Genomic DNA, 27,155 nt, shown 5'->3' with positions numbered 1-27,155 from the left:
CAGAGCTGAGGGTACTAGCATCTCCCCAAGGCACCAGTTTTCCAGATTCCCCAGAGCTGGCCTCATCTGCCTGCCTGGCAGTGCTGTTGGAGGTCAAAGTGGGCAGAGGAAGGTATTTTGGGCAGGTACCCAGGCAGATAGGGTTCAGCTTTGGCTTTGGTGCATAGGGCTGTCTGGGTTTAGGGGAAGGCGCCCGCCCACAAACCACTGCTCTGGCTTCCTCCTTTCTGCTCAGCCAGCACGAGACAGAAGGAGGAAGAACTTGCACCAGAGCTCCTGATTCTCAGCGGCTGCTCCCAGCTAGGCAGCGCAGCCAGAGGGCTTCCAGCCTCACTGCAGTTCCAGAAGAGGAGCCAAAGGAAAGGCTTGATGGGAGGTGAGTACTCTTTCACTTTTGTGCACATCCTTTCTGGAAGGTGGATGGGCAACTAAGGACTTTCATAGCCATGGGGATTCCATGAATTTGTTTTGTGCTTCTTGATCCAGGTTTGTGCAAGGTGAGTCCTTTGGCATGCTGCAGCCTGGCATGTGGCCTTCCCAAAAGCAGACTTGCCTCATCTGTGCATTTCTGCTTTCAGAGGAAGGAGTGAGCCAGGAAGTGCAGTCAGTTATTAGAGGAGGGTTTCAGGCCCCAAATTCTTCCTCATCCACCTGTGGGCTTGGGAAGCAGCAGGGGCCCAGAGTGCTCCTGTTGCATCCTCCAAAATGGCAGCTGAGGGTTGCAGCAATTTCTGCCTAGTGCTGTGTCACCTCCAGCACATGGGCACAAGGATATTATCTGAGCATGTCAGACCTTGTGGCCAGAAACAGCCTCAGCTTTGTTGTGATAAGGGGTTGATTGGTGCAAGCAATCTGTCCCATTGTGGCATGCTAGATGAGGATGCCTTTGCCTCTGTGGAATGGGGAAGGGCTGGAAGAAGAGCTAGGGCAGTGGAGCAAGACTCTGTTCTTCCCCTTCATTTCTCTCTGTGTGCATTACACTCTGCAAAAAACCTCAGAAGATGCATAGTGGAAGCAAGGAATACAGCAAAGGATGCATGCAAACTTTCCCTGCAGAAAGCAAGTCCTTTGTTAAGCCTCTAAGGCAAAAAAAAGTTTGCTTGCTAACACAGCAGTGGGAAAGCGTAGGTCCTGTGAAGTAAAACCCACATGTGATGGAGAAGCCAGAGAACTGCTGTTTGCTTTTGAATCATTCTCAAGCAGACAGACCTTCATTTTCGATGATTTTTAAAGGTCTGGCTCCTTGTCTCACAGGGAGATGAAAAGCAAATGCATGAACAGAGATGTCGAGCCCTGTGGCTGACATAGGTGTTAGTTCCTCTGCAGAAAAGTGTGGGAAAGCTATGTTACATTTCGTTACCATTATTGTCACATCCTGCTTTGCTCAGTGGTTTTATAGTGAATTGTAACTAAACTCAGTGTGCTAGTGACCACGGTGCAGGACCTACTTTCTTGAATGAAGCACGAGAAGCTGGAAATCTCCCACTTTTGCAGTTTGGTGCTGCAGGCAGGAGGCATACCACTTCACTATGCTACTGTCAAATGGGTGATGCTAGCCATGAGTCTTCATACAAAGCACCGGAGAAACAAAGAACAGCTTCTCTGTCCTAAATGGTTTCTGCTTAGCCTAGAGCAGATGCAACAGGATGTTTGCACCAGTGACAGAAGGAGGCTGCGTTCAGTGACTGGGACAGACCCTGCAAGGCTGTTTTTGTATACCTGTATCTACCTTTCTATAAATATATATTTTTAGATAGATAGATAGATGTTTAAAGATAGAGATGATGCAGGCAGACCCTGCAAAGCTACTGTTATTGATGTGTGTGTATCTATACCCATACATACCTATATATAAACATACGTATATATATATTGCACATACATATTTTGCATGGAGGAAGTGCCTCAGTGTCTCAGCCAGTCCTAGCCCTCTCGATGAATGTCTACGTTGATGGGAATTACCCATAACACCAAACTAAGTGAAAGAAGGAACAGCCACAAGCCAAGTGATACGCACCTCCCTGCCTTGCTGTGCCCTATGGTGCTCATTTACACCCTGTGGATGGCAGCCTCACTGTTACAGGCAGATGATGCAAGCATGCCAAGAGTCCTTCAGGGATACTGGGCACAGGAAAATGTCCTCCCATTTTGCAAGAAGTAGATAATTAGCAAAGCAGCAAAGGAGAGTTGTGGCTAACAGACTGCAAGACCCATTTCTGCTGTTGAACTCTCATCTTATTTATAGCAATGAAACAGCTTCGACACTTCCCCTTCAGCCCTATTTATAAATCCCAGCTTGCAGACAGGGTGGTGGGCTTTGTGCATCCCTCTGCTTGCTGTGAGAGGCAAACCATTCCCTGGCACAGCACAGCTGGGAGCAGTGCACCTCTAGCAGTGTCAGTCTGACACTGAGCCAAATGGATGGCAAGAGCGAATGGAGAAAACTGCAGGGTCTCTGCCTGGGCTCTGCTAGTACCAAGTCAGACAGAAAACCTGTTTTCCCTTTCTCTTAGTACTGTGAGGAGGCAGACAAAAGCAGAAGCCCTATTTGTTTCCTTTGAAAGTCACCCTACATCACATACATGCTCATCCACCCACCTAGCTGTGAATAATTTCCTTCTGCAGCAGAAGAAAAAGAAGTAGTGAGCTTTCTGCTGCTGCAGTCCCCTAGCATCAGGGTGTGTTTTACACCCCTGCTGTGGGGAAAGAAACGACTTTTAGCATTATAAGGGCACCAAAATCCAGCCCACTAAATAAACCCTATAGTACAGAACTCATTATCAAACAGAGCTGGGCTTATATTGAGTGTGTTTCTGGGGTCTGGGAGGTATTTTTAATCCTGTTGTAATTGGAAACTTACTCCGTTTTGTGTATGTATGAACCAACTATCTCCAGCAAGCGAAGCACAAGCTCACAGGGCCTCAGTCCATGGCTAATCTTGTGGCTTATATGGCTCCCTTCTAGCCTAAATGAGTGCAAAGGGCACATGTCCACATGCAGTTATGGACTTCTGTGAGAATGAGAGCGCTGGAACTGGGAGTCCCACTAGAGACAGGCAAGAGCTAAAAAAAATGAAACCCATTAACCCAGTATGAAACCCAGCCAGAGCTAGCTTGTGTGAACACTGAGGGTTTTCCTTCTGCACCTGCCCCCAGGGCCCAGTCACCTGTGGAGTGCCCACAGAGATGCAGTGGGCATGGTCACAGGCAAAGATGGAGCTGCAGCCCCATCACAAAATGGCACAGCAGAGCAGAATCCTAGGCTCTGCCACCACGACCAGGTGAGCACAGAGTCGCCTCTGCCTGTCTGTGCAGAGAGGTGGCTGCCTCTAGAGCACTGCTGGGGAGCTCAGCTCTGAGGTTGTCACCTCTTAAGGCTGCAGATCTTCACATCCTGACAGCCTGCACTCTGCTGCTGCAGCCCTGTGACACCTCCAAGTTCACAGAACAACCAGGCATCAAACCCCACTGCGCAGTTGTCACAAAATGACACCCATCTTATCTTCCTTAGCATCTGATCTTTCTGATCATTGTCACCCTTTGACTTGTCTGCTGCCTCACAGCAGCAGACAACCTGCAGACACATCCTTGTGCCAGGAGCAGCTCTGAGCAGCTATATTTACTGCTCTGGGTTTGGTGCTTTCTCTGCATTTCCCTTGCTGCTTCCTTCCTGCCCTCAGCCGCTCAGTCTGGCAGGTTCTAAGGAGAGGCTGATGGTGCTCCGCAGCACTGGCAGGAACCAGGGAGGAGCTGTCTGATTGCTCAGGGCGGCAAAAGAGCCATTTCAAAACCAATGACACATCCTTTTGATGTTGTATCTATTATTGCTGAAAACAGAAATATTCACTGTTCCTCCACACTTTTTTCCCCTCTTTTTTCCTCTTTTAACAATTTCCTCTTTTCTCACATCCCCAAATACACCTATGTTGTAAGGCCAGATCTGTTGGGTTTTGCTCCAGGACCACGCCTTTCTGTATTACATACACACACAAAAATAGATGCAGAAGAATCTGGATAAATATCACATCAGTCTACGTAGCAGTTCAGCTGAAGGTGTATTGATGCAGTGCCAGTTGTTGCTCTGCTGACTTTCATGTTTAGCCCAAAAGCAATGTTTAGCTGGATAACAATATATTTTTCTAAGAGCATGTGAGCTGTCAATTGGGATCATGCTCTCAGGACCTGCCCTGCTGTAGGATGGAGACATCCACTCAGTGCCACCATCTCTGCAGACGCTTTCTGTGGGATTTGGAGGCTCCCTTCCCTGAGGCTGAAGTGACAGGGGTGCCTTTCCTCTTGCAGAAAATGCCTCGTGACTGCTGCCTCTGGCTGCCAGCAGTGACCTGGGTGCTTCTGCTGCTGCTGACAACAGGTGAGCCCCACCTACCCTTCATCCCTGCCTTTCCCCAACTCCTCATGTGGTCACTGAGACAGTGCTGGAGTGGGAAAATACCCAACACTGCACTACATGTGGCACTGAGAGCCATGCAGGGTGGGTGTCTGTTGCTGGGAGCCTGAGCACCCCACAACTGTCTCTGGTGCAGACTGGTCCTGTTCCCCCATTTCAAACCCATCCTCTCCACATTCCAGCCTTTGCCGCAGAGTGTCCCAAGATCAAGGTGGGGACATGCAAGAACTGCATCCAGTCTGGCCCTGGCTGCGCCTGGTGCAAGAAGCTGGTAGGTCCTGGTAGCCTCACATGCTACCAGCAAAAGGGCAGTGGGACAGCCATCCTGCCAGTGGGTAGACAGTCCCAGCAGGGCTTTGTGTCCTCTCTGCTGGGCGAGACCAGGAGAACTTCAGCCTTCCTTACTCCACTGATATCCCAGAATCCCAGCAGAGCTGGTTTGGGATGGGCCATTGGGTTCACTTACCTCCTGCCCTTCTGATTTTTCTGTTTGATGTTGCAACACAGAATTTCACCAAAACTGGTGAGCCAGACTCCAACCGCTGCGACACCGTAGAGCAGCTGCAGCAGAGGGGATGCCCAGAAAATGAGATTGAGTTTCCTGTCAATGAAATCAAAAGGATGCAGGACAGTGCGTTCAGCAATAAGATACAGCTGACTCCCCAGGAGGTCCATCTGAAGCTGAGGATAAGTACGATTCCTATGTTGTTGCTAATAACCTTCTGTCCATCCCCACACTCAGCTGGATAGCAGCTGAAGCTGGCCAATGTTTGTTGCATGTGATTTTTACCCTTTCTTCGAACTGAATAGGCTGTTGGCAAGAGATGACCTTGCAGGGGACGCAAGGGACCTCATAGGAGCTGAAAAATCTTGAAGGAAAGCTCTAATGAAGATGTGAGGGTGGGAGACACTTCAGGGGGATAAGGATGGAGCCTGTAGCTGTGCTGGGATGCAGTGGCATGTTTCCTTCCCATTTTCTCCCAAAGAAAGATCCCAGTGTGCGGTGGGCAATGGGGCAGGAATGATCCACAGCACAGTGGCTGAACCTGGTGTCCCTATCCCACAGGGGAGCCTGCTGAATTTGATGTGAAGTTTCGCCGTGCCACAGGGTACCCCATTGATATCTACTACCTCATGGACCTCTCCTATTCCATGCTGGATGACCTAGAGAATGTGAAGAAGCTGGGAGGACAACTGCTTAGAGCCCTGGAGAGCACCACACCCTCTCGCCGCATAGGTGAGCCTGCCTCCAGCACAGGGCCAGCTGTTCAGTGGGAAGAGCAGTGAGGCCAGTGGACAAAACAAAATGCAGGATGCAGGCAGTATGAAGCAGTGTGCTGGAGCAAGGGATGTAGACAAGTACTTGGCTCCCCATGCAGGAGCCAGGAGGCTGTCCATGCCTGGTGCCATCAGGACACCTGTCAACCCCTGCCTCTTCCTTCCCTAACACCATGGTCCTGGGCATCCTAGGTTTTGGTTCCTTTGTGGACAAGACGGTACTGCCTTTTGTCAACACACACCCTGAGAAGCTGAAGAACCCTTGCCCCAACAAGGACAGTAATTGCCAGCCTCCCTTCGCCTTCAAGCACATCCTCTCACTGACTGATAATGCTGAGAAGTTCGAGAGTGAAGTGGGGAAGCAGTTCATCTCAGGGAACCTGGATGCCCCAGAAGGGGGGCTGGATGCCATGATGCAGGCAGCAGTGTGTGGAGTGAGTACCCAACAGGGTGGCTTCATGTGTCCCCCATTCCCTGCATCTGCAGGCATGATGGCTGCTGCCTCTGCTCATGGCTCCTCCACTCAGGAGCTGGCTCTGTCCCTCCTGGAGCAGGTCGTGGGTGCCCATCATGTAGCTTCAAGCCTGTAATCCATTTAGAAGTCCTGATTTGCCTGAATACAAGAGAGCATCTTACCCTTGAGCTTCCTCACTCGAGACCTCAGGAACATTCCTCCATGCTCTCTGGCCCTTGTTGAGGCTGATGTGATATCCATCAGTGACTGCACCGTGCCCAGGCAGCACCACCCCAGCCCCATTTGTGGACAGGTCTCAGTGCTGTCCATATCATTACAGGACTTGATTGGTTGGCGCAATGTGACCCGATTGTTGGTGTATGCAACTGATGATGGCTTCCACTTTGCTGGTGATGGCAGGCTCGGGGGCATTTTGACCCCCAACGATGGCCAGTGCCACTTGGAGGACAACATGTACAAAAAAAGCAATGAGTTTGTAAGTACTCTGGCATTGTTCTAAGGTTTGCTCAGTGGCTCTGTACCCTTAGCCCATAGGGCAACTCCACAGTAATTGCTTACAGCCCCCATGAGGGCCCAGGAGACAATCCAGGGTGGGGGGGGTGATGGATGCAAGCAGAGATGCTGCTGCCTCAGGTGTCTCTGAGGAGTGAAAACTCCTCTGTATCAGGTGTTGACTTGTTTGGGGTGTTCTGGAAGGTCTTCCTTACAGCAACTCTATCAGCCTGCTCTTCTCACACAGGACTACCCTTCTGTTGGCCAGCTGGTCCAGAAACTTGCTGAAAACAATATTCAGCCCATTTTTGCTGTCACGAGCAAGATGGTGGATGTTTACAAAGTAAGTAGACTTTGGCTGGTCCAGGTACCTCCTGAGGTGACACATGCATGTCCTGCTATGTCCTGCTGTATCACCACCATGTGGTGCCACTGCTATCACATGGTGGGGACATCTAATTCCTTTGTTCTCCATTGGCAGAAACTCAGTGAAATGATCCCAAAGTCAGCAGTAGGGGAGCTGAATGAGGACTCCAGTAACATCATTGAACTAATTCAGGTGGCTTACAATGTAAGTGCTGGGTGAGAACTAATTTTGCCTATTTGGTGGAGAAAAGTTCATGTCATGTGTCATCATCATCTGAGAGCAGGTGAGATTGGGACTTTGAGGATGGGACTCTACCCACAACCAGCAAGAGGTTGCCACTTCTCTGATGCCACATTTCCTGCCCTACCGCAGTCAGCTGAGACCATGTCCTGTGGCTCACCCTATCCTTCTCCCCTGGGCTGGGGGAAGTAATTCCACATTTCCATGCTTCAGTCCCTCCTCTGGATAACTGCCCATCATTCCCTCACAGAACCTCTCCTCACGGATCATCCTGGACCACTCCACCCTGCCAGATGACCTGGATGTCAAATATGACTCCATCTGCAATAACAACACAGGAGCCAAGAACGAGGCAAGAGGGCAATGTGACAATGTTAAGATCAATGATGAGGTATGTTTCCCTAAATCAGGAATGCTGAGCAGCTTGCAAGGTTCCTCCCGCCTTTTCTGTCTAGCAGCAGGAGCTCTTGTCCCAGACTTTTTGTTCATGTGAATTTAATGCCTGAAATGTCCAGAATGCTGAGGACGATCCTCCGTTATGTGTCCACTCATTCTGGGGCCAGTATTATATTACTACTGAAGCTACCTGATGGTCTCTAGCCCTTCCCTCTTCTCACTCTGCACCTACTAGATCACCTTCAAAGTGAAGGTCACAGCAAGTGAGTGCATCAAAAGCCAGTCCTTCACCATCCGGCCACTGGGCTTCACAGACACGCTCACTGTGCACCTGAACATCATCTGTGACTGCGACTGCAGAGAGCAGCCTGATCCAACAGCCTGCGGTGGAAATGGCAAAGTTGTCTGTGGGATCTGCAGGTGAGTGCTGTTCTCCACAAATACTATTTCAAATAATGCCAGAGTTGAGGAGATGCTGTGAGAGAGCTGCCAGGCTAAGCCAAGTCCACTGCTTGCTGCTGTGCTTGGTGCTTCCCAGCACCCCAGGGCCTGCAGAGCCATCAGTCATGGCCTTGCTCTGATCATTTGCATCCACTTTCCTTTTTGGAGCAGCAGTTTAGGTTCATGGCAGCAGGGAATACACTGAGGTCTGTCTTCAGCTGGTAGATCCTCTGCTCCTTTCCTAAGGTCACACGTGCATCCACTCAGCCATCCATCTGCCTACCCTTTATTCAGCCAACTCTCCACCCACTCAACCATCTGTCTGCCCAAACACCAAGCTTTCTGTGGAAATCTCTAAAAATCTCACTTCTGCGGTTCATGTACATCTTTAAACGTAATTATTGCTTCAAGGCCTCTCAGCGAATGGGAGAGGAAAAGCCTGTTTACTCAGGAAACACTCAGATCTCCTGGCAAGGGTTTGGAAATTATAAATATCATAATAATTTCCAGGCAATCGTTTGGTGTTGTAAGTATTACAAACATGGAGAGCAGCACTGCTGAGGTCTCCCACCAAAGGGCCTCCTCCCAGAGTTCGCTCCATCACGCAGTGGTGCAGACTCCTGGTGACACGTTTGTTTCCAACAATGCTATCCCAGATCTCTTCTGTTTCAGTTGAGGTTTGAGCCTGGCCCTGTGTGTGCGCCATGGCTGCTGACCCAGTCTCATTCCTCTCCCCTCATGGCAGTTGCAATTTGGGCTACACGGGAAAGAACTGTGAGTGCGACACCAAAGGCAGGACCAGCAAAGAGCTGGAGGGCAGCTGCCGAAAGGACAACAGCTCAGTCATCTGCTCAGGGCTGGGGGATTGCGTGTGCGGGCAGTGTGCCTGCCACACCAGTGATGTGCCCGGCAAGGAGATCTATGGCACCTTCTGCGACTGTGACAACATGAACTGCGAGTTTCACAACGGCTCGCTGTGCGGTGGTGAGGGTGAGCAACCGGGTGCCCAGATACAGGGGGATAGTCCCACTGTCTGAGCTGCATGAGCGCATTTCCATGTTGCCCCCCCAGAACCCCTCCTGGAACGGCAGCCCTAGCCCCAGTGTGGGACTCCTTCCAAGCAGAGGCAGTCAGAGCTGGCAGAGGGACCAGCTCCTGTTTTTCATCCTCCCTCAACCCCATCCTCCTCACAGCTCCCTCTGAGGGCAGCCCTGTGCTCCACAGGGCCATGACTGGAAACATTTCCCATCACAGAGCGTGGACGCTGTGACTGCGGTGAGTGCAAGTGCACACCCAAGTATGAAGGCAGTGCCTGCCAATGCAAGAAGTCGACAGATGGCTGTAGGAACAGCCGGCAGAATGAGTGCAGCCTGCGTGGCTCCTGCCACTGCAACCGCTGCCAGTGCCGGGGGGGCTACCAGCCCCCCTTCTGCGAGGAGTGCCCTGGCTGCCCTTCACCCTGCGGCAAGCACATGTGAGTGACGGGGAGCAGAGTGGTGGGGTGGACATGGGGGCTGCTGTCGCTGCAGAGACAATTTGCAGCTGCCTGTGTTGCAGTTCCTGCGTGGAGTGCAAGTCCTTCAATAGTGGGCCACTGAAAAAGAACTGCTCTGTGGCCTGCACCAACATCCAGCTGGCTGACCAGCCACAGGCAGGGAGCCGGCAGTGCAAAGAGAAGGACTCTGAGAACTGCTGGATCTCCTTCTTTATGGCCCAGGATGATGGGGAGGAGATGTACACCGTCACCGTTGACCCTAAGAAAGGTACTAGACTGGTCTAGTATTAAATGTGGAGTTTCGTTGCCCTGCCTATGGTGGGGGGTGGGGGGGTTGGAGCTTGGTGATCTTTGATGTCCCTTCCAACCCAAGCTATTCTATGATTCTATGATTCAATGAATCCCACTCATCCTGCCCCTGCCCCAACAGCTCTCCTGGGGGCTGCAGACGTACAGGATCTGTTTTTGATCCACAGAGTGCCCAGAGCCTCCCAACGTCCCGCTGATCGTAGGCAGCACCATTGCTGGCGTGGCTCTCATTGGCCTCCTGCTCCTGCTGATTTGGCGGCTCTTGATGGAGATCTTCGACCGCCGAGAATACCGCAGGTTTGAGAAGGAGAAATCCAAGGCCAAGTGGAACGAAGTAAGAGAGCATCAGGATGACTGCATGCAGGGGGGATGCTGGAAGGATGGGTGTGGAGATATCTTCTGTAGGGGGCTACTGCAACTGGCAGTGCCCAGAGCGTGGTGGACCCAGACCTTCCCACTGCCCAATCCTGGAGCAGCTAATGCTGTCCATGTCCTTCAAAGTCATGGAAGGATGGGTTATACACTGCCAAAAGTCTGCTACAATCTCATGAGACTTTCACCTTTCTCTCTCCAGGCTGATAATCCCCTGTTCAAGAGTGCCACCACCACCGTCATGAACCCCAGATTTGATGGGCAATGAACTAGAGTGATGCCTGGGAGCACTAGGACCCACCACTAAATGAAATGCCAAACAGGGAAATTTCAGGCTCCCACCTCTTCTTTATTGTGTTGTTTTTAACCCTTCTTCCGAGAGACTACCAGTATCCAGGTGCTGGCTGAGGGGCTGCACAGTACCTGTCCTCTCTCACATAGCTGTCTGGTTGCACTGTGGGAGGAGGGAACATCAGTGTCACGGACAGAGCTGCAGAGCAGATCTTACCAACAGGAACTCAACTCAGCTTCATATCAGTTTCCATCTGTCCTAGCTCCTGGTGCTAGCTCTGCTTTGTGGCAGGACCTTCAGATGCCAAGTCCCATAGAGACTTAGTGCAGAAAGTTCTCCCAATGAGGAGTTCAAAAGCGCTATTTCCCTTCTGCTCCAGCAGGCTCCACTCCTAGGCTGCTTCATGCCCTGCTGCACTGCTCTGCACAGTTACACTTGCAGCTTGTTCCTAAACTACTCATTGCTGAAATGGACAGGAAAGGTCTCCAGATGGGCAGTCTGCTCTTGTTGCTGTACCCAGAAATGACGGACAGCCAGAAAACAAACAGCGAATCTGATTTTTAAATCATCAGCTGCTCCCCAGTGTTACTTCCCTCTTAGACCTACCTCGGGCTCCTCCACATTTCTACCTGGGCTTCTGTGAGCTTTGCTTACCTCCACCACGCAACCTACTGCATGGCAAAGAAGCAAAGGAGCAGCAGATTGAATTGTGGAACATCAACATCAGAGATGTTGAATTTGTGAAACAGTGCTTGCAGCTTTGAGCTCAACCATAGCTTCTTCTGCCACCACTAGGACCAGATCTCTTTCCTACTCTGCGAGTCTATCAGACTTGCTGAGGATCAGCAATGCAAAAGACCTGGCATCACACATAAAATCTCCAGCTCAGTGCTTTTTCAAATTCTGCGCAGCTACTTATTCCTTTTATGTTATGGGTTCATTCTTTTGAAATACATGTACAGTTGTGTACTTGCTTCCAGTTTGGGAATAATTTGCAGATAGTTTTATGTCCAATCTCCGTTAGCTTTATGAATATGTTTAAAGTTAATAAAAATTAACATATGAAGTAAATACATCTGTTCTACTCAGGCACTAGGGCAGCAGCTGAAACACTCACTGGAGAAACTACAGCAAATTCCTGTGGTGGCTGCCAGCATCCACCACAAGATACAGTGCTTGTAGAAATTCTGGCCAAAGAAACACACTGTCTTCTACTTTGCCAGCTGCATCTTGATAGGTGCTCCCTTGCAAGCCAGAAAGTGCTCACAAAATGATACAAAGCAGTTCTTACCAATGGCTGTGCTTTGGCAGCCGTACATGAAACGTTAAACAAGAGTGGCTGTACAGTGTCTGATGATAGATTAGTTTGAGCCACTTAGCCATTCTCCACCAATGACTGAGGGCCTGGGGCAGAGGAAGAGCAGAAGCACCTCTGATACTTCCCACAGTGCTCTCCCAGCCTGCAGCTGTTTTTGATTCGAGGACCCTGACCTAGTGCAGCTCTCATGCACCTCGCATCTGGCTGCCCAATGACACCAGGGCTCAGGGTCTCTTAGGCAGTGCTTGTTGCCAAGGACCCAGACAGAGACTGTTCTTAACTTGGACATGGTGAGAGAACTCCCCCATCAGTGGCTACAGGTATTATTTCTGGTGTAAGCTGTGCAATACAAACACAAATTTGTACATGCTTTGCAGGATGATTAGGGAAACTGAACGAAGGATGCAAGCATAGAGATCCAGATTGTTTCAAAAAGAAGCATGACCAGTAATTGAATTAGACAGAAGCAAGTGCTAGGACATGCACAAAAGAAGGAAATGGGTGAGGAAATATGTGAGAGGATCTTTCAAGGCCCCCTGTCTTGCTTTAGCCCAAAGGCTTGGTGGCAGTGTCTGTGGAGACCTGCCTGCAACAGTATTTCTCAGGCAGCTGTGAAATTCCCCTAGACTTCAGGCAGTGGCCCAGAACATCTTCTCTTAAAGCTGTCATCAAGAATAAATAAATTCTATTTTCCTTCACTTCGGGAAAGGAAGCAAATTGATTTTCAACTAAAAACCTTCCCAATACTGTTTTAAAATCACAAATAGCTCACATTCCCAAGTTCACCCGACCTACAGCATGTGTAAGCAGAGCACACACTTGGAGCACACTACCCAGCACATGCACATGAGCCAGCATATGCCCACACCTACAAGCTGACACACAAGTGGCTTGGGGACCTCTCCTTGTGAGGGGCACCAGAGGTAAGGAAGTCAGGGCGCAGGTGCTTACTTGCACAGCACTCAGGCAGCAAGGGAGTTAAAATAAATGTGCCTTGGTGGAAAAGCAAAAACAACAACAACAACAAACAGTGGGGGAGGGGATATAAGTTTCACATACAATTTTCAAACAGAAATTCTAGGAAAAGAAATGTATTTTTTCAAAGTTTGTGATGTCTTTTGATTTATTTAGGCAGAAATATCAACATTGAGTCAAGGATATGTTTCTTCAACAGATACATGTTACTAAGCTGCTTCATAAGGAGAAATTGAAGAGGAGAAACTAGAAAAGTTCCAAAGGCATATGAGGAGGATAAAAGTAGGGAGGCACTGGATTCTGATACAAGCAGAAGTCAGCCATACTGGCAAAGTCCCATGGTGGACTGAGAAGCCCCAAGTGATCCCAACTGTCTTTCTGGCTAGAGGCTGCACATTCTTCCCGTTACTGCACACAAACCCCATGCCCAGCCCATGACATGCAGCATCACTCAAGGCACAAAGCAGTTTAAATTAGGCAGAGATGCAAATGGAACCCCCTGTGCCCCAGTAAGTTTCTCTCCCCTGGGGGGCAGGGGACAGAAGGGACCACATCCCAACAAAGAAAAAAGTCACCAAGCTGAGTCAACAGCCTTCACTTTTATTGCCCCCAGAACCTTCTGTTATCACTTGGGTGCCACTTGGGTGCTGAAAGGAAAATTTCCAATATTCCTGATGTAATGGCACCAGCCCCACAAGTTTGGTATGAAGAAGTACCAGCCCCGTGTCAGTCTCTTTATGAGCAGGTAGGTGCCGCCCAGCCCTGCTGCCCCCATGATGAAGAGCCCTCGATTAATTATCTGCGAGTGCAAAGATATTGTCAGCATTGCCAGGAGCTTGCAGCACAAAGCAGTGCTGTTGTGCAGGATGCGGGGCTCTCAGCTTACCTTTTCCTGCCATTTCCAGCGCTGAAGTGCCTCGTGGTAGCGAATTCTGCTGAATGTCACCTGTCAAGATTGCATGAGCAGGTAGGGGAGCAGCTCATGGTAGGCTAGAACCATGAGGAACAAAGCTCTAGCCTTACCATTGTGTACAGTGGGATGATGGTAGAAGGCATGAGGGTGTGGAGGAGGTTGTTGATGTGCTTCCGGAAAATGAACCATGTCGAATTGACGTGCTCTCGCATCTGCAACACAGAGATCATCATCTGCCAGAAGGAGAAAGGACGCTGCTGCACAGACAGTCCCTCATCTGCCAGTCACTCACCTCTACATAGTTGTACATGGCTAAATCTGAGATGGCATGGTCATCAGGCACCCTCAGTCTGGAGAATTCAGGGAGGCAGGCAACTGGAGAAAGAAAGCAGCCGTTGGCAGGCAGCTCCCCAGCAGGGCCTTCAGCTTCTGAGGGCTGGGCCATGCCACTCACCCAGGTCATTGTGGAACTGGTCCATTAATTCATCAAAGACCAGGCAATCCTCGAAGCCCTGGGAGGAATACTGGAGGTTAAATAAGCAGCAGCAGTCACACATTCACAAGAAACGCCCTCAGGGATGCTGAGCTAATGTAGCTGTTAGCAGCCCTGGCATTCCATATTCCATGGAGCGCATCTTCAGAGCCTCCAGGCCCCGCTGCTCATCCCCAAGAAGTGGGGACTGAATGACGCAGGGCAAGCTGTGAACTTACTGCATTCATGCCCTGTCCGTAGAAAGGCACAACAGCATGAGCAGCATCTCCCATCAGCAAACAGCGGGAAGAGAGGTGATAGGAGGAGCACTTCACAGATATCATGGCCTGGGCTGGCAGCAAAAAGTAGTCATGCTTCAGCTCTCGCCTTCAGGCAAAAGAAGAGATACTTCACTTGATGGGACCACAAGAGACAGGGAGAGCAAACCATACCACATCCAAGCTTAGGAAGCCGGGGCCGTAGGCATTGTTTGCTACAGGATGCAAAACTGCTCCTGTTTACTAGGATATTTGTGCTGGAAAAACATGAAAGAGCAAATACCTTTTTCATTAACTTCCCACTATACTTCAAGCAAGCATGCCATAGGTACATGGAGTGAACACAGATAGCTTCTCTTCCTACAAATGTAGTACAGCATGTTGAGATCAGCTTTGCTCGGGGCCCTATTGATACTGTTCACCCTTCACCATGGGCAGGGTTGCCAACCACTAAATCAGGCAGCAGATCAGGTTGCCCATGGCCCCACCCAGCCTCGCCTTGAACACCTCTAGGAATGGAACATTGCTGGGACAGAACACAACTCGCACCTCAGCTCTAGTAGATCCACTTTCTTCACCCTGCTCTAAGACCAAAATCATGGCTTACGAACCCCTAATCCATCTCCTGACCTCAACAAAAAACCTCAACAGCAATATAAAGGCAGTGGGAGGTGATCTATGTTTTGCTCCCCACAGTGACAGGACCTGGGTTGTGCCTCCAAGATACAGAATAGTACTGGAGTGCAACTTATTCACAGACCACTGCAGGATGGGTTGTATTTTGCTGCCAAGTCTGTTACCTCACTAAAGAAGCAATGCAAATCCTGGTCTCTTTGGTTCTCCTCTCTTACAGGCCATAAAGAGCCCCCTAGCAGTGTACACAGGCAGCTAGCTTGCCAGCCTAAGGAGAGTGTGGGTCACAGGAAGACCTTGTGGGGAACCAGCATGTTCCTCAGCATGGTGTCACCATATTGAGGAGCAAGAAGGGCCATGGGAACACTCACTCTCCGATGAGGGGGATGGAGTCTGGGAAGTAGGTCTGGAAAAAATCCAGTACTTGCTCGCCAGTCATTAGCTTCTCAAATTCCTCAAAGGGCATGAAGAGAGTGCAGGTGAAAGACTTGTCCTGTTAGCCAGGGAGAAAGTTTAGAAAGAAGTCCAGAAGTCAAGAAAAGCACTTTACATGTGGATCAGCATCTTAATGCCCAGCCTGCTGGCCATCTGGCCATTGCAGTGACACTGTGTGCAGTGTGCTCTAGCATCCAGCCACCCCACGTCCCATGGGATGTTGTAGCACAGAGCAGGAAAGGATGGCAAACAGACCTCGGTACTCCTGTGTCTGGTTTGTACTTCCAGCCCCAAGTTTCCTGGGGTCTTGGGTGGGTGAGGTGAGAGAGAAGTAGCCTGGTCACTTGCTCAGGGCTAGCTAGGATTGCTACCCTGTGCCCCTAGGCTGTGGGAACTCCTTGCTCAGGCTGCAGGTCTCTCTGGGCTCCTCTTGAAGCCCAACTACGAAGTTGCCATCACAGCCAGCTCATCCCCACAAGCTCCCTCCCAGCCCCAAGGAACCATGACTGTGGAATATCACCATATTGGGCAGTGCAATCATCATGAAGGTGTTTCTTGGCCAGATATGGAGGTAGTTTGGTTCCATGGCGAACTGAAAGAGAAAGAAGATCATCTTGGATCTCAAGTTCCCTCCACATTGGCAGGTCAATTGCTGTCCCACTTATCAGAAGACTTCAGGGCCCCAAGTACTACACTGAGAAACAGAGCAAGGGCAAGAGCAGGGCAGATGGGAAAAATCTGCTGGTTTGTGATTGCTGTTGTCCACATAGACATGTTCCCATAACCTCCAGGACCTCTCAGAGCTAAAATGAACACCACTACTCCAGAGCAGCCTCTTGGGATTTCACAGCCTGGCCCCACTACTGAAAGAGAAACTCCAAAAACAGTCCCTACTAGAAAAGTTTGCATCCCTTGGGAGAATGGGATGAGAAGCAAGTTCCTCAGAGATATTGTAAGAGGTGACAGGGCATCACACTCGAGGAGTCATGGCAGACCCAGGTCAGGCCCACTTACGTCTCCATCCTTGGGAGGTATGGTCAGCTCCATGTAGCCATGAGGGATGTACTCATGGCTGTAGTTGAAGCGTGTTTGCCTCATGAACTGCTTTCTGACTGTCGAGAAGGCTCCATCGCATCCCACAATGAGATCGTAGGTGACTTCCAGGGGTGGCTGGCCAGACCTGGAATGGGAAAGTGCCTTGGAACAGCCCTGCCATAAATCCCAGGCCAGTCTGGCATCCCAGGACCTGCCTTTTGCAATTTGCTGCAAAAATGCCTTGGCCACTGGCACTCATGAATTTTCTAGGATATGGGGAGAATGGCTTTCACTGAAAGCTCAGCATCCAAGTAATTATTCTGCAGACTGCCAAATGCATAATTCTGCCAGATCTATACAAGACACTCAGAAGGAACAATTGGTGTTACGATGCTCTTGTGTAGAGCCTCCATCTCCAAGTAGATGGAGTAGCATGGCCAGAACTCAACACAATTGCAAACCAAGGTCCATTCCTGCTCTTTCTAGTGAGCAATCTGATCCTGAAAGCCAGCACTTCAAAGACTGGCATGTTTACTTCCTGCACAGGTCAGTGGGCATGTGGCTCACCTATTGGCAGCCTTCTGGGCTTAGTGAGTTATTTCAGCTTTCTCAGCCTCCCCGTGAATCCCGCTTTGACACCTCTGCTTTGCAAAGGCCATGTCAAGTTTTGTCTACCCCACAATAACACTCCAGTTTTGAATTGAGATTGCTCAATTGTTTGAGGTTTTATGAATTATTAAGCAGAAATAACAAAACACAGCACTTCATACCAGGCTTGTACAGGGGTTACCTTTTAATGATTAATGTCCCCAACTCTGCATTGCACTCTATTAGCTTGTGTCCGAAGTACAGTTTAGTGTTGGAGTACTTCTCAGCAGCTGTGAAAAGACAAACTACAAGTAGAGGCTTGTGCTGACAAAGAATCCCTGAATTACAGGGACTTTTGCCATCACCACATCAAACTGTTGTGCTGAGCAGTGGCAGGCAAGTGAGAGCACAGTAAGACAATGTTTAGTTAAGTCTGGTTAACTTGGGGTTATCTGCACCCACAGAGAGGCCTCAGGGTCAACATCTGAAAATACTTTTGCTGCAGACAGGAGGAGAAAGGGAAGCACCAGCCACAGCTACAGCAACACTAGCCAGCACAGGTGTGCAATAAGAACATGGCCATGGAGATGGACTTTGTACGTTTTTTTTAACAGAAAAAACGGCAGGAAGAATGCAGGATTTGTTGTTCCTGCCCATATCACTCCTCTGCAGAGTGGGTAACTAACAACAGAACAAACAACAGACCTTCACCTCTGTGACCTGGAACAGATCTGCCTTGTTTCTGTTCATTTCTCAACTACTGTTTGCACTTCTGTGGATGCTGGGAGATGATGTGCACTGGAGACTCAGATAGACAGGACAAGCATAGGATTTCACTAACTGTGCTACTGCTGCTTTCTTCTTAATAACACAGCTGGTTTGCATGTGCACTTTCTGAGAGCCAGCTTGTGTAGAACTCCCAGACAGAGAGAGCCTGGGACTCAGAGGCACTCAGTTGAAGCCTACCACTCATATGTCAAACCACACATTCTTAGTAAACAGGGTATTTAAGTGTTTGCAAACATGCTTACCTGTTAACAGCTCTCTGTTTAAGTTTGCTCTGTCCACAGAGAGAATGTACTGAAAAAAAAACACAAAAAAATGGAGATCAGAAAGAATTTCTGAAGGCCACTTTGCACAGCAAGGGGAATGAAGCACCTCCTCAGAACATCCTATTAACAGCTACAGTGAAAACAAGTGGCAGCTTGCAATTCCTTGCCTGCTCACAGCATCATTGAAAAGCACGTGTGCAGAGTGCGTAACCAAAGGAGGAAACCTAAATGAGACTGGCAAAGCAGCACTGAGGTGATGACTGTACTCGAGACCAGCTTGTAGAGAGGAAGGAGAATCAAGATCTCCGTTTGCCAGTAAATGACAGATCTCTACAGCGTGATTTGGATGAATGGACAGCCACATCAGCCTAAGTGTGGCAGATTTGATGATGCATAAAGTAAATTCTGTTCATAGGGCAGGGAGAGGGGAAATCCTGAGATGAGGTTAACCTCATTTCTTCCTAGTATGCTGCTGTGTCCACCTTGGAAGATGCACCTGTCCATCACAGAATACTGAAATGCTCAGAGATCTCTTGCGCTATATGAAGAACCACAAAAACAGCAGTGCAGACCAGTACCTGGTTCTTCTTGCCATAAGGGATAGAGTACTTCTTCCCCAGCGGTGTGTGTATTCTCCGTGCGTGCATGGGGATGCCTTTGGATACAATCTGGAATAGAAAGGAGGAAAATCTAGTTTTCCCACTGAAGCTGAGCTGCCAAGTACAAGACAAAACCCACCAAATGGCACCCTCCAAACACCGTGCTCTGAGCAGGGTGGGACAATCTCTGCTGTGCTCTGCCTCTGGCTTTGTGCAACCAGCCACATACGTGGAGAGAAGTTTGCAGGGCTATGGACCCCACCAAGTCATGACATTTTACTGAAGGCAAGTGCTGCAGAATGGATGAAGGAGGAATAGCATCAAATGACACCTGGGTGCTGGGATATGAGTTGATGACACTATGTTGGCATGCTGGAGGGGAAAGCATCCCCTTCATCACATCCTTCTGGCATTCTTCTGGGAGGCTGCGTAATTCTGCCCCCTTTACCCTCACCCTGCAGGAGGGAGGAGAGGTAGAAACTGGAGGAGTTCCCTTTGAAGGGTAGCCCTTCTGCTACACACAGAACCTGGATGCCTGGAGCAGCTGGCACTCTCCGGCATAGGGAGCAGAAGAGAGGCTGTCCAACACCAGCTGAAGTTAACAGCATCTCAAGCACGGAGATCTCATTTCTATGATGAAAAATTGAGTGTGAGCCAGCAGTGCATGCTTGCAGCTCAGAAGGCCAATGGTATTCTGGGTTCCATCAGAAGAGGGATGGCCAGCAGGGAGGTGATTGTCCCCCTCTATTCTGTCCTTGTGGGGCCCTAGCTGGAGTACTGCATTCAGATGTGGGGACCCCAGCACAAGAAAGATGTGGAACTTTCAGAGAGGGTCCACAGGAGGACCACAAAGGTGATCCAAGGGTGGAGACCCCTCTCCTATGAAGTCAGGCTGAGAGAGCTGGACTTGTTCAGCTTGGAGAAGAAAAGGCCATGGGCAGACCTGACTGTGGCCTTCCAGTATTTCATGGGAGTTTAGAAACACGAGAGAAATCAAGTTTATGCACGGGTAGGTAGTGATAGGACCAGGGGAATGGCTTTATGCTAAAGGAGGGGAGATTTAGGTTAGATGTCAGGGGGAAGTTTATTACTGAGAGAGAGCTGAGGTGCAGGAATAGCTGCCCAGAGAGGCTGTGGGTGCTCCATCCCTGGAGGTGTTCGAAACCAGGTTGGATGGGACCCTGGGCAATCTGGTCTAGTACTTGATCTAGCAGCTGGCAACCCTGCCTGTGGCAGGAGGGGTGGAACCTGAAGTCCCTTGGGGTCCCTTCCAACCCAAGTCATTCTGTGATTTTATGATTTTATGATTCTACAGAAGCAGTGAGCGTACCTGCTCTTCCAACCCCACGGCCTGCAGGGCCTGGCGTCCTCTGTGTGACAGAGCCAAGTTAATACTTCTGCCACGGGCAAAGCTGGACATCCGGATATCTGTGAGGAGAGAGATGTTAGTTGCACAGATGCCTCCAGCATGGGCTGTACTGGCCAAGAATCGGTGGGTGGAAGTGGTGAGTCTCTGCCATCCAACATCCCCCACCTGAAACAAGCTTGGCAGTATTCTGCTGAGAAACTTGGTTCTGAGATGTTCCTGCCACATATGGGATGCTGCTTTCTGTGACATCCACCTAGATTTTGCTCAGATTCCCCTGGCCACCCAGCCAGCATGTGTTGCAGGGCCTTGTCCCAGTCCCAAGACACATGCAATGCAATGCTCAGCAATATGCACAGGCCCCAAGACCGAGCAGAGGGGTAAGGTTCACCCACCTCGAAGGCAGGTAGGAACACCCATAGTGCTCTCTGGCAATGAGAATTACTTCGTGTTTCAGTAGCAGCAGAAGAGGATAGAGGTGTAGTGCTGCTTCCAGTATTCCGAGGGCAGTGAGGGTTATCCCTGTAGCAGCAGCTGAATGCAGCTTTCTTCAGTTTGTTTAACCACAGGCTTTCTGAACCCATGAAACTTCTGGCACATACAGCATCTGGCAAAGAGCTGGAAGAACCATTTGTTCTTTTGTTCTGAACCTGCAGCCTGCTAGTTTCACTTGAGGTTGGCTGATGCTTCTGCCAGAGGAAACTGCAAGCAGCTGCTTGTTTCACAGGCCTGCACCATGCTATGCTGTAGGCACACTTGTTCTGGTCATACGAGTGGGACATTTCGGATCATGTCCACACAGTGCTGCAGAAGTTGAAAGCTTGCTGCTTATTATTCCTCCAGCACCTCCAAATCCTGTTTGCCAGGTCGTCCTTTTGCTACAGCCGGATCTCAGAGCAGGAAAAGTGCTGTTCAGTGTTTCTCCCATGACTATGTCTCCTCGACCGCCTTCAGCATCCATCCTTGCAGACAAGGACAACCTTCTTGCTGACCGGGGATTCAATACAGCCACTGACAAGACAACCCTTCCGGCTGCAGACACTGCCACTGTCACCTCCCACCCTTCCTCAGCACAATCCATGCTAGCTGTGATCAGGTCAATGCTTTAAGCCCAAACAGCAATGCTGCAGGATTAACAGAATTTTTTCCCGAGAAGTCTTGGCTCAATGCCACCAAGCCATTATTTTTAATGCAGAAACCAAGTTTTGAAAGATGATAATTTGAATCAGTCTTTCAATCTTCAAGACAAGGACATAAAAAAGGGCATAATTTTAGTAGCTCAGGAGTGAGTTCTTTCCACACAAGGCAATGCATTTCAAATAAGCTCTTTCCCCCAAAACCACAGGAGCTAAAGAGTGCAGGAATGAAAAGAGCATTCTGAATGTGACATCTTCAGATTCTGCACTCTGCAGTTTCAGTGAGGTCATGCAGCTCCTCTTTTGCTTCTTCAAGAACTGTTACTAGCAAAAGGACACAAATTATTAATCAAGCTGTAATGTTCATGCTGCTCTTACCTTCTCTGGCTTCATAAACATCAACATGGAAACCTCGTTTAGCAAAGAAACATGCATTTAATGCACCCACCTAAAAGACAAGATGGAAATGACACATGAAGTTTTAGAGCACTACCAAAATGCTTCTCCTTCTCATTAGAAAACCACAGCTGAGAGAACAGCAGGGTGATCCTTTGACCAAGAGCTTTGGAGGACTTCTTCCTAGAGAGAGAAACTTTGCAGAGTCTCCAAAATCATCACCACAGAAGTTACTCACCACATCTCATTATATAGACATACCAGGTACAGGACTTGTTTACACTCATCAGTAACTGAGCAGAGCTAACCCCTTCAACCAGGGGCAGCAGAAGCTGCTACAGGCACGCCCCTTGCTTCTCTCCAGACTATAGATGTGGCTCTAGGGAACATGGTTTAGTGATGGGACTCAATAGGTAGGGATGGCAGCTGAACTTGATCACAGAATCACAGAATCACAGAATTGCAGGGGTTGGAAGGGACCTCCAGAGCTCATCGAGTCCAACCCCCCTGCCAAAGCAGGTTCCCTACACCAGGTCGCATAGGTAGGCATCCAGGCAGGTCTTGAACATCTCCAGAGAAGGAGACTCCACCACCTCCCCGGGCAGCCTGTTCCAGTGCTCTGTCACTTCACCTAAAGAAGTTCTTAGGCACATTTGTGCAGAACTTCCTATGCTGCAGCTTATGTCGGTTTCCCCTTTTCTGTCTCCACTCACCACTGAAAAGAGTCCGGCCTCGCCATTCTGCCCCCCACACCTTAGATATTTATAGACCTGGATCAGGTTCCCTCTCAGTTGTCTTTTCTCAAGGCTGAACAGACCCAGTTCACTCAGCCTTTCCTCATAGGAAATATGCTCCAGGCCCCTCACCATCTTTGTGGCCCTTCGCTGGACTCTTCCCAAGAGATCCCTGTCTGTTTTGTACTGGGGAGCCCAGAACTGGACGCAGTGCTCCAGATGAGGCCTCACCAGGGCAGAGCAGAGGGGGAGGATCACCTCCCTCGACCTGCTGGCCACGCTCTTTTTAATGCACCCCAGGATGCCATTGGCCCTCTTGGCCACAAGGGCACACTGCTGGCTCATGGCAACCTGTCATCCACCAGGACACCCAGGTCCCTCTCTGCAGAGCTCCTCTCCAGCAGCTCATCCCCCAACCTGTACTGGTGCATGCAATTATTCCTCCCCAGCTGCAAGACTCTACACTTGCTTTTGTTAAACCTCATCCGGTTTTTTTCTGCCCAGCTCTCCAGCCTGTCCAGGTCTCACTGAATGGCAGCACGGCCTTCAGGCGTGTCAGCCAATCCTCCCAACTTCATATCATCAGCAAACTTGCTGAGGGTGGCCACTATCCCCTCATCAAGGTCATTGATGAAGATGTTGAACAAGACCGGACCCAGCACCGACCCCTGAGGAACACCGCTGGTTACAGGCCTCCAGCCAGACTCTGCACCGCCAATGACGACCCTCTGTGCTCTGCCAGTCAGCCAGTTCTCAACCCACCTCACTCCTCACTGTCCACTCATCTATCCCACACTTCTTCAGCTTTGTTATAAGGATGTGGTGGGGGACAGCATCAAAAGCCTTGCTGAAATCAAGGTAGACTACATCCACTGCTCTCCCCCCATCCACCCAGCCAGAGACAACATCATAGAAGGCTACCAGGTTGGTCAAGCATGACCTCCCCCTGGTGAACCCATGCTGACTACTCCTGATAACCTCCTTTTCTTTGAGTTGTCTGGAGATGACATCCAGCACAAGCTGTTCCATCACCTTTCCAGGGACAGAGGTGAGGCTGACTGGCCTATAATTGCCTGGATCTTCCTTCTTGCCCTTTTTGAAGACCGAAGTGACATTGGCTATCCTCCAGTCTTCAGGCACCTCCCCTGTCCTCCAAGACCTCTCAGAGATGACCGAAAATGGTCTTGAAGGTCTTTTCCAACCTCAGTGGTTCAGCAATTCTGCATTTATCTTCCTCAGTGAAATTCAGACTGCTGCAGCATTCCTCAGGAAAAAGTGGGGGAGGGAGGAGGAAGCTGAACCTGTGTAGAAGTAAGATGCTACCTTAAGAAGGACAGCACATACCCCAGTTTTCACTTAAATGTGTACCTTCTTTTGTTTTAAATTTCTATCATTAACTGCTGTCAAAATTAGCAGAACCACACACTCTTAGTCTTCCTCTTTTTCCAGCAGCCAGGGGAGTAAGAAGTTAACAGCCAAAATGTTAGGTGGGAGTTTCAAGAGTCGTCATTTAAAGACAGACAGCCCTGCAGGCAGCAATGGAAGAAAAGTTCTCTCAAATGAACATGGAAAAAGGAAGGCATTTTCTCTTATGTTAACTTTTACCAAGTCTCAGTCCTCATAACGTATTTCAACAGTAGTGATTTGATTAAAGCCAGAAACAGCTAAAGCAATGAAAGATCCAGTGGCTGGTCTTGCCTAAAGTGCCCTGAGAGGACAGAATCCAGCTTGAGTGTTTTTCCCCTCAAAAACTTCCACTCATTCACAGGAAAGAAAAGAGAAGTATCCAGAAGTGCACTGTTTTTCTGTCATGGCACACATGCAATGCCTGAACAAGGGGTGTATTTTGTGGACCTTTAGGTATCTGCAGTACCTCAGCAGCAAAGCTTGCCCTCAGAGAAGACCCCTTCTCTTGGTACAAAGTCCCAGCTGTGCAAACAAGACCTGCTGCCTCTTACAATGAAAGCACAACAGATGATAACATCTGCCATCTGGCAGAAGAATAATTTTAAGAAAAATAGGGTTAAAAGGAGCATTGAACTCAGGAGAGAAGGCACTATTTTGTTAATCTGCAGACCAAATCATTTAATGAGCTACAAACAAGCAAGCATTGTACAAAGGGAAAGGCAGTGCAGGCAAGCGATTCGGCTGCATTTTTTCTTGCCCACAGCTAAGAAGCAAGACCTGGCTATGTCTGCAGTGCTCAAAGAAGCCTTCTTGCAGTAGAGCTGCCTTTCCAGAGACCTTCACATTCAAGCTCAACTTTGCTGAGCAGTCACTCCCTCACTTCCCAGCAATCAAACAGTAGACAAGCTGCATTTCCTACCAGGCCCCCTCCAACAATGGCAACTTTTTTCCCCTGGACGTTGCTGGACTCCATCACTGTGACAGCAGGCTGTGAGCAGCAGGCAGGCTGGTGTTCTCTCACTGTCACCAGGCTGTGCTCACCACAAGGAGGGAGCAGGATGTGGGTGGCTGAGTCAGGCTTGGGCTTTTCTTCCCTAGTTAATGTTAAAGCTCAGCTCTCACCTCAGGCTGCAAGAGCACTAGCCTGGCTGGCTGGCAGACCTGCTACTCTGGAATGAATGTGGGCCATTCAGCATAGCCTCTTTTGAAAATATAACATATTCTCTGACCTAAAGAAAGCTTAAGGCCATTGTGGAATTCAGTTCTCCACTATTCCAGTAATGTCTAACCTGTAGACATAACCCCAATGTATAGTAACTATCATTTATTGCAAAATGTGCAGTGCACAGCCCGAAACAACACATCTCTCCTGAAAGAGCAAGACCAAATATTCACACAAGAATGGTGCAGCTTTCCATTGCACATTCTGGAGCAGTAAGGGCCAGTTGCTTGCAATGGACCAGGGAGCAAGTGCAATACCGGCAAAGTGGGGGCCTTGCAGGGCAGAGTCCCAGCCCATACTGCCAGGCAAGGTAAGCAGGTCAGGCCCATGGTGGCAGCAAAGGGCCCAGGCTGGAAGACAACTCAGTGCAGATGAGACAAACTTGAGGTCAGGACCAAGTTCACTGGTGTCAGTCAGACACAGACTCATAATCACCAGGCACACATATGGTGACAAATCCACCCTAACTCAATGCACTCTACAACTTACTGAAGGAGGTTGTGATGTAGAGGGATTTGGCCTCTTCTCCCAGGCAACGAGCAGGACACGGGGCAATGGCCGCAAGTTGTATCAGAGGAGGTTTAGGAACACAAGGAAGAACTATTTCTCTCAGAGAGTGGTCAGGCACTGGAATGGCTGCCCAGGGAGGTGGTAGAGTCGCCGTCCCTGGCAATGTTCAAGAGGTGTCTGGATGATGTGCTGCATGATATGGTTTAGTGCTTGTGGTGGCAAAGGTGATGAGGAGATGATTGGACTAGATGATCTTAGAGATCATTTCCAACCTCGTGATTCTGTGATTCTATGATTCTAACTTGTATATGAGCCAGCAGCATGCTCTTTCAGCCTGGAAGGCCAGTATTTCCTGGCTGCATCAATAGAAGGATATAGAAGGGTAAGGGAAGTGATTGTCCATCTCTACTCTGCCCTCATAAGGTACCTTCTGCAGTACTGCGTACAGTTTTCTAGTTCCAATGCCAGCCCATGGCAAGGGCATTGGAAATAGATGATCTCCGAAGTCTCTTTCAACCCAAGCCATGCCATGATTCTGTATTATAGAGTCAATATCATGAAAGAGTCACAGGCCCTTTAAAGGGATTGCTGCCCACCCTCAAACTTCAGCACTGGGAGGGGCGCAGGTGGGGCTCATCAGGGGTATTAAAGTCCACTGGCACTGCATGTAAACTTGCTGCCACAGAAGATGCTCTGTAGGATTTTTCTGATGTATGCTACAGTTATTTGACCCATGCAAGCTAATTGACTAACACATACCCACCTGATAAAAAAGCCTGCCGAAGGCAGGATCAGCTCTCCCTCAGCCCTGTGTCTGCTTGACCTCCAGCTCCCATGCAGTGTACCTCGTACAACCCTGTAGATGACCTGTTTCAACACACTATCACTCCTGCATGCTTCAGAGCTCTCCCAGTGCCAAGTTTAAATCACTGTTCTCTGTTTTTAAGTCCTTTTTTCATCTCACAGGGCCTTCATGCAGCAAATGGTCACAACAGGGGGGAGAGGGTAGAATGTGAAGTAAGTTTTGCATAGTAAACAGCAGTAAAATTATTTGTTAATTGTTTTCAGAGCGCAGATATCATTAACTTCCAGCAGTGACAGTTATATGGAAATATTGCTCTTAGAACACTTGTCCCGTAAGCTTTCCAGATTGCTCCACTACTGTGGCTTGCCATTTTAATAACAACCCTTAAAGATATACCAGTTAACTCTTGGACTCCTGAGGATAACACAGTGTACAGTCATGTTGCTAAAGTTGGTCTTGTAAAACTGCCCTTTTAGGCAGCTAGACCAGGGCTGCACAAGCAGCCTTAGCAATGGTTTGCAACTTCAATTCTTCCTGTGGGGAGAGGCCAGTAGTGAGTGGACTAAGCTAGGGGGTGAATACTCGATCTGGTCCTCTGTAACGTCTTCGTTAATGATGATGGGGTAATTTACCCCCAGTAAATTCATGGAGGACAGAAAATGAGGGACTTGGGAAATGTTGCCAAAAATATATTTTTCAGGAATGTCCACAGCTGGA

At 49.3% G+C, this 27,155-nt stretch overlaps 2 protein-coding genes across 3 annotated transcripts; one reads left to right on the top strand and one right to left on the bottom strand.

Annotated features, from left to right (window-relative positions):
- The first annotated feature begins 247 nt into the window (after nucleotides 1–247).
- On the top strand, nucleotides 248–11,135 carry ITGB2 (integrin subunit beta 2). Of its 2 annotated transcripts, none has more exons than XM_042874708.1 (16): nucleotides 248–376; nucleotides 4,302–4,371; nucleotides 4,590–4,678; nucleotides 4,915–5,098; nucleotides 5,474–5,644; nucleotides 5,878–6,119; nucleotides 6,480–6,635; nucleotides 6,900–6,995; nucleotides 7,134–7,223; nucleotides 7,510–7,650; nucleotides 7,891–8,075; nucleotides 8,842–9,086; nucleotides 9,351–9,570; nucleotides 9,654–9,859; nucleotides 10,068–10,234; nucleotides 10,475–11,135. In XM_042874708.1, the coding sequence occupies exons 2-16, from the start codon at nucleotides 4,305–4,307 to the stop codon at nucleotides 10,538–10,540; spliced, it is 2,325 nt and encodes a 774-aa protein (XP_042730642.1). In that variant the 5' UTR covers nucleotides 248–376; nucleotides 4,302–4,304; the 3' UTR covers nucleotides 10,541–11,135. The 2 variants fall into 2 exon arrangements, with proteins under 2 accessions (XP_042730642.1, XP_042730643.1); XM_042874709.1 differs by lacking the exon at nucleotides 248–376 and adding an exon at nucleotides 3,191–3,280.
- Nucleotides 11,136–13,437: 2,302 nt separating this feature from the next.
- Nucleotides 13,438–24,976, bottom strand: KMO (kynurenine 3-monooxygenase). The gene is made up of 15 exons (XM_042874710.1): nucleotides 24,821–24,976; nucleotides 21,743–21,812; nucleotides 20,193–20,290; nucleotides 18,842–18,931; nucleotides 18,243–18,291; nucleotides 17,414–17,501; nucleotides 16,603–16,768; nucleotides 16,109–16,180; nucleotides 15,525–15,646; nucleotides 14,482–14,629; nucleotides 14,225–14,282; nucleotides 14,063–14,145; nucleotides 13,881–13,982; nucleotides 13,744–13,803; nucleotides 13,438–13,656 (listed from the first exon to the last, which is right to left on the bottom strand). Exons 1-15 carry the CDS (start codon nucleotides 24,872–24,874, stop codon nucleotides 13,483–13,485), a joined length of 1,434 nt encoding a protein of 477 aa, XP_042730644.1. The 5' UTR covers nucleotides 24,875–24,976; the 3' UTR covers nucleotides 13,438–13,482.
- Nucleotides 24,977–27,155: the final 2,179 nt, after the last annotated feature.

This window comes from Lagopus leucura, unplaced genomic scaffold (genome assembly GCF_019238085.1).
Source record: "Lagopus leucura isolate 7727_CA_CO unplaced genomic scaffold, USGS_WTPT01 Super-Scaffold_100012, whole genome shotgun sequence".
Classification (NCBI taxonomy): Eukaryota; Metazoa; Chordata; class Aves; order Galliformes; family Phasianidae; genus Lagopus; species Lagopus leucura.
Note: the sequence above shows the minus strand (reverse complement) of the source record. Positions and strands in the feature narration are given on the sequence as shown.

Bases quoted from the DNA above. Each gene is read 5' to 3' on its own strand.
- ITGB2 (XM_042874709.1), top strand. From the start codon at position 3,197: ATGGTCACAGGCAAAGATGGAGCTGCAGCCCCATCACAAAATGGCACA. The intron at 7,651-7,890 runs GTATGTTTCCCT...TGCACCTACTAG, and splicing joins ATGTTAAGATCAATGATGAG to ATCACCTTCAAAGTGAAGGT. The intron at 10,235-10,474 runs GTAAGAGAGCAT...TTCTCTCTCCAG, and splicing joins CCAAGGCCAAGTGGAACGAA to GCTGATAATCCCCTGTTCAA.
- KMO (XM_042874710.1), bottom strand. From the start codon at position 24,874: ATGGAGTCCAGCAACGTCCAGGGGAAAAAAGTTGCCATTGTTGGAGGG. The intron at 18,932-20,192 runs GTACGCTCACTG...TTTCTATTCCAG, and splicing joins CCGTGGGGTTGGAAGAGCAG to ATTGTATCCAAAGGCATCCC. The intron at 13,983-14,062 runs GTGAGTGACTGG...TCTGTGTTGCAG, and splicing joins CCATGTACAACTATGTAGAG to ATGCGAGAGCACGTCAATTC.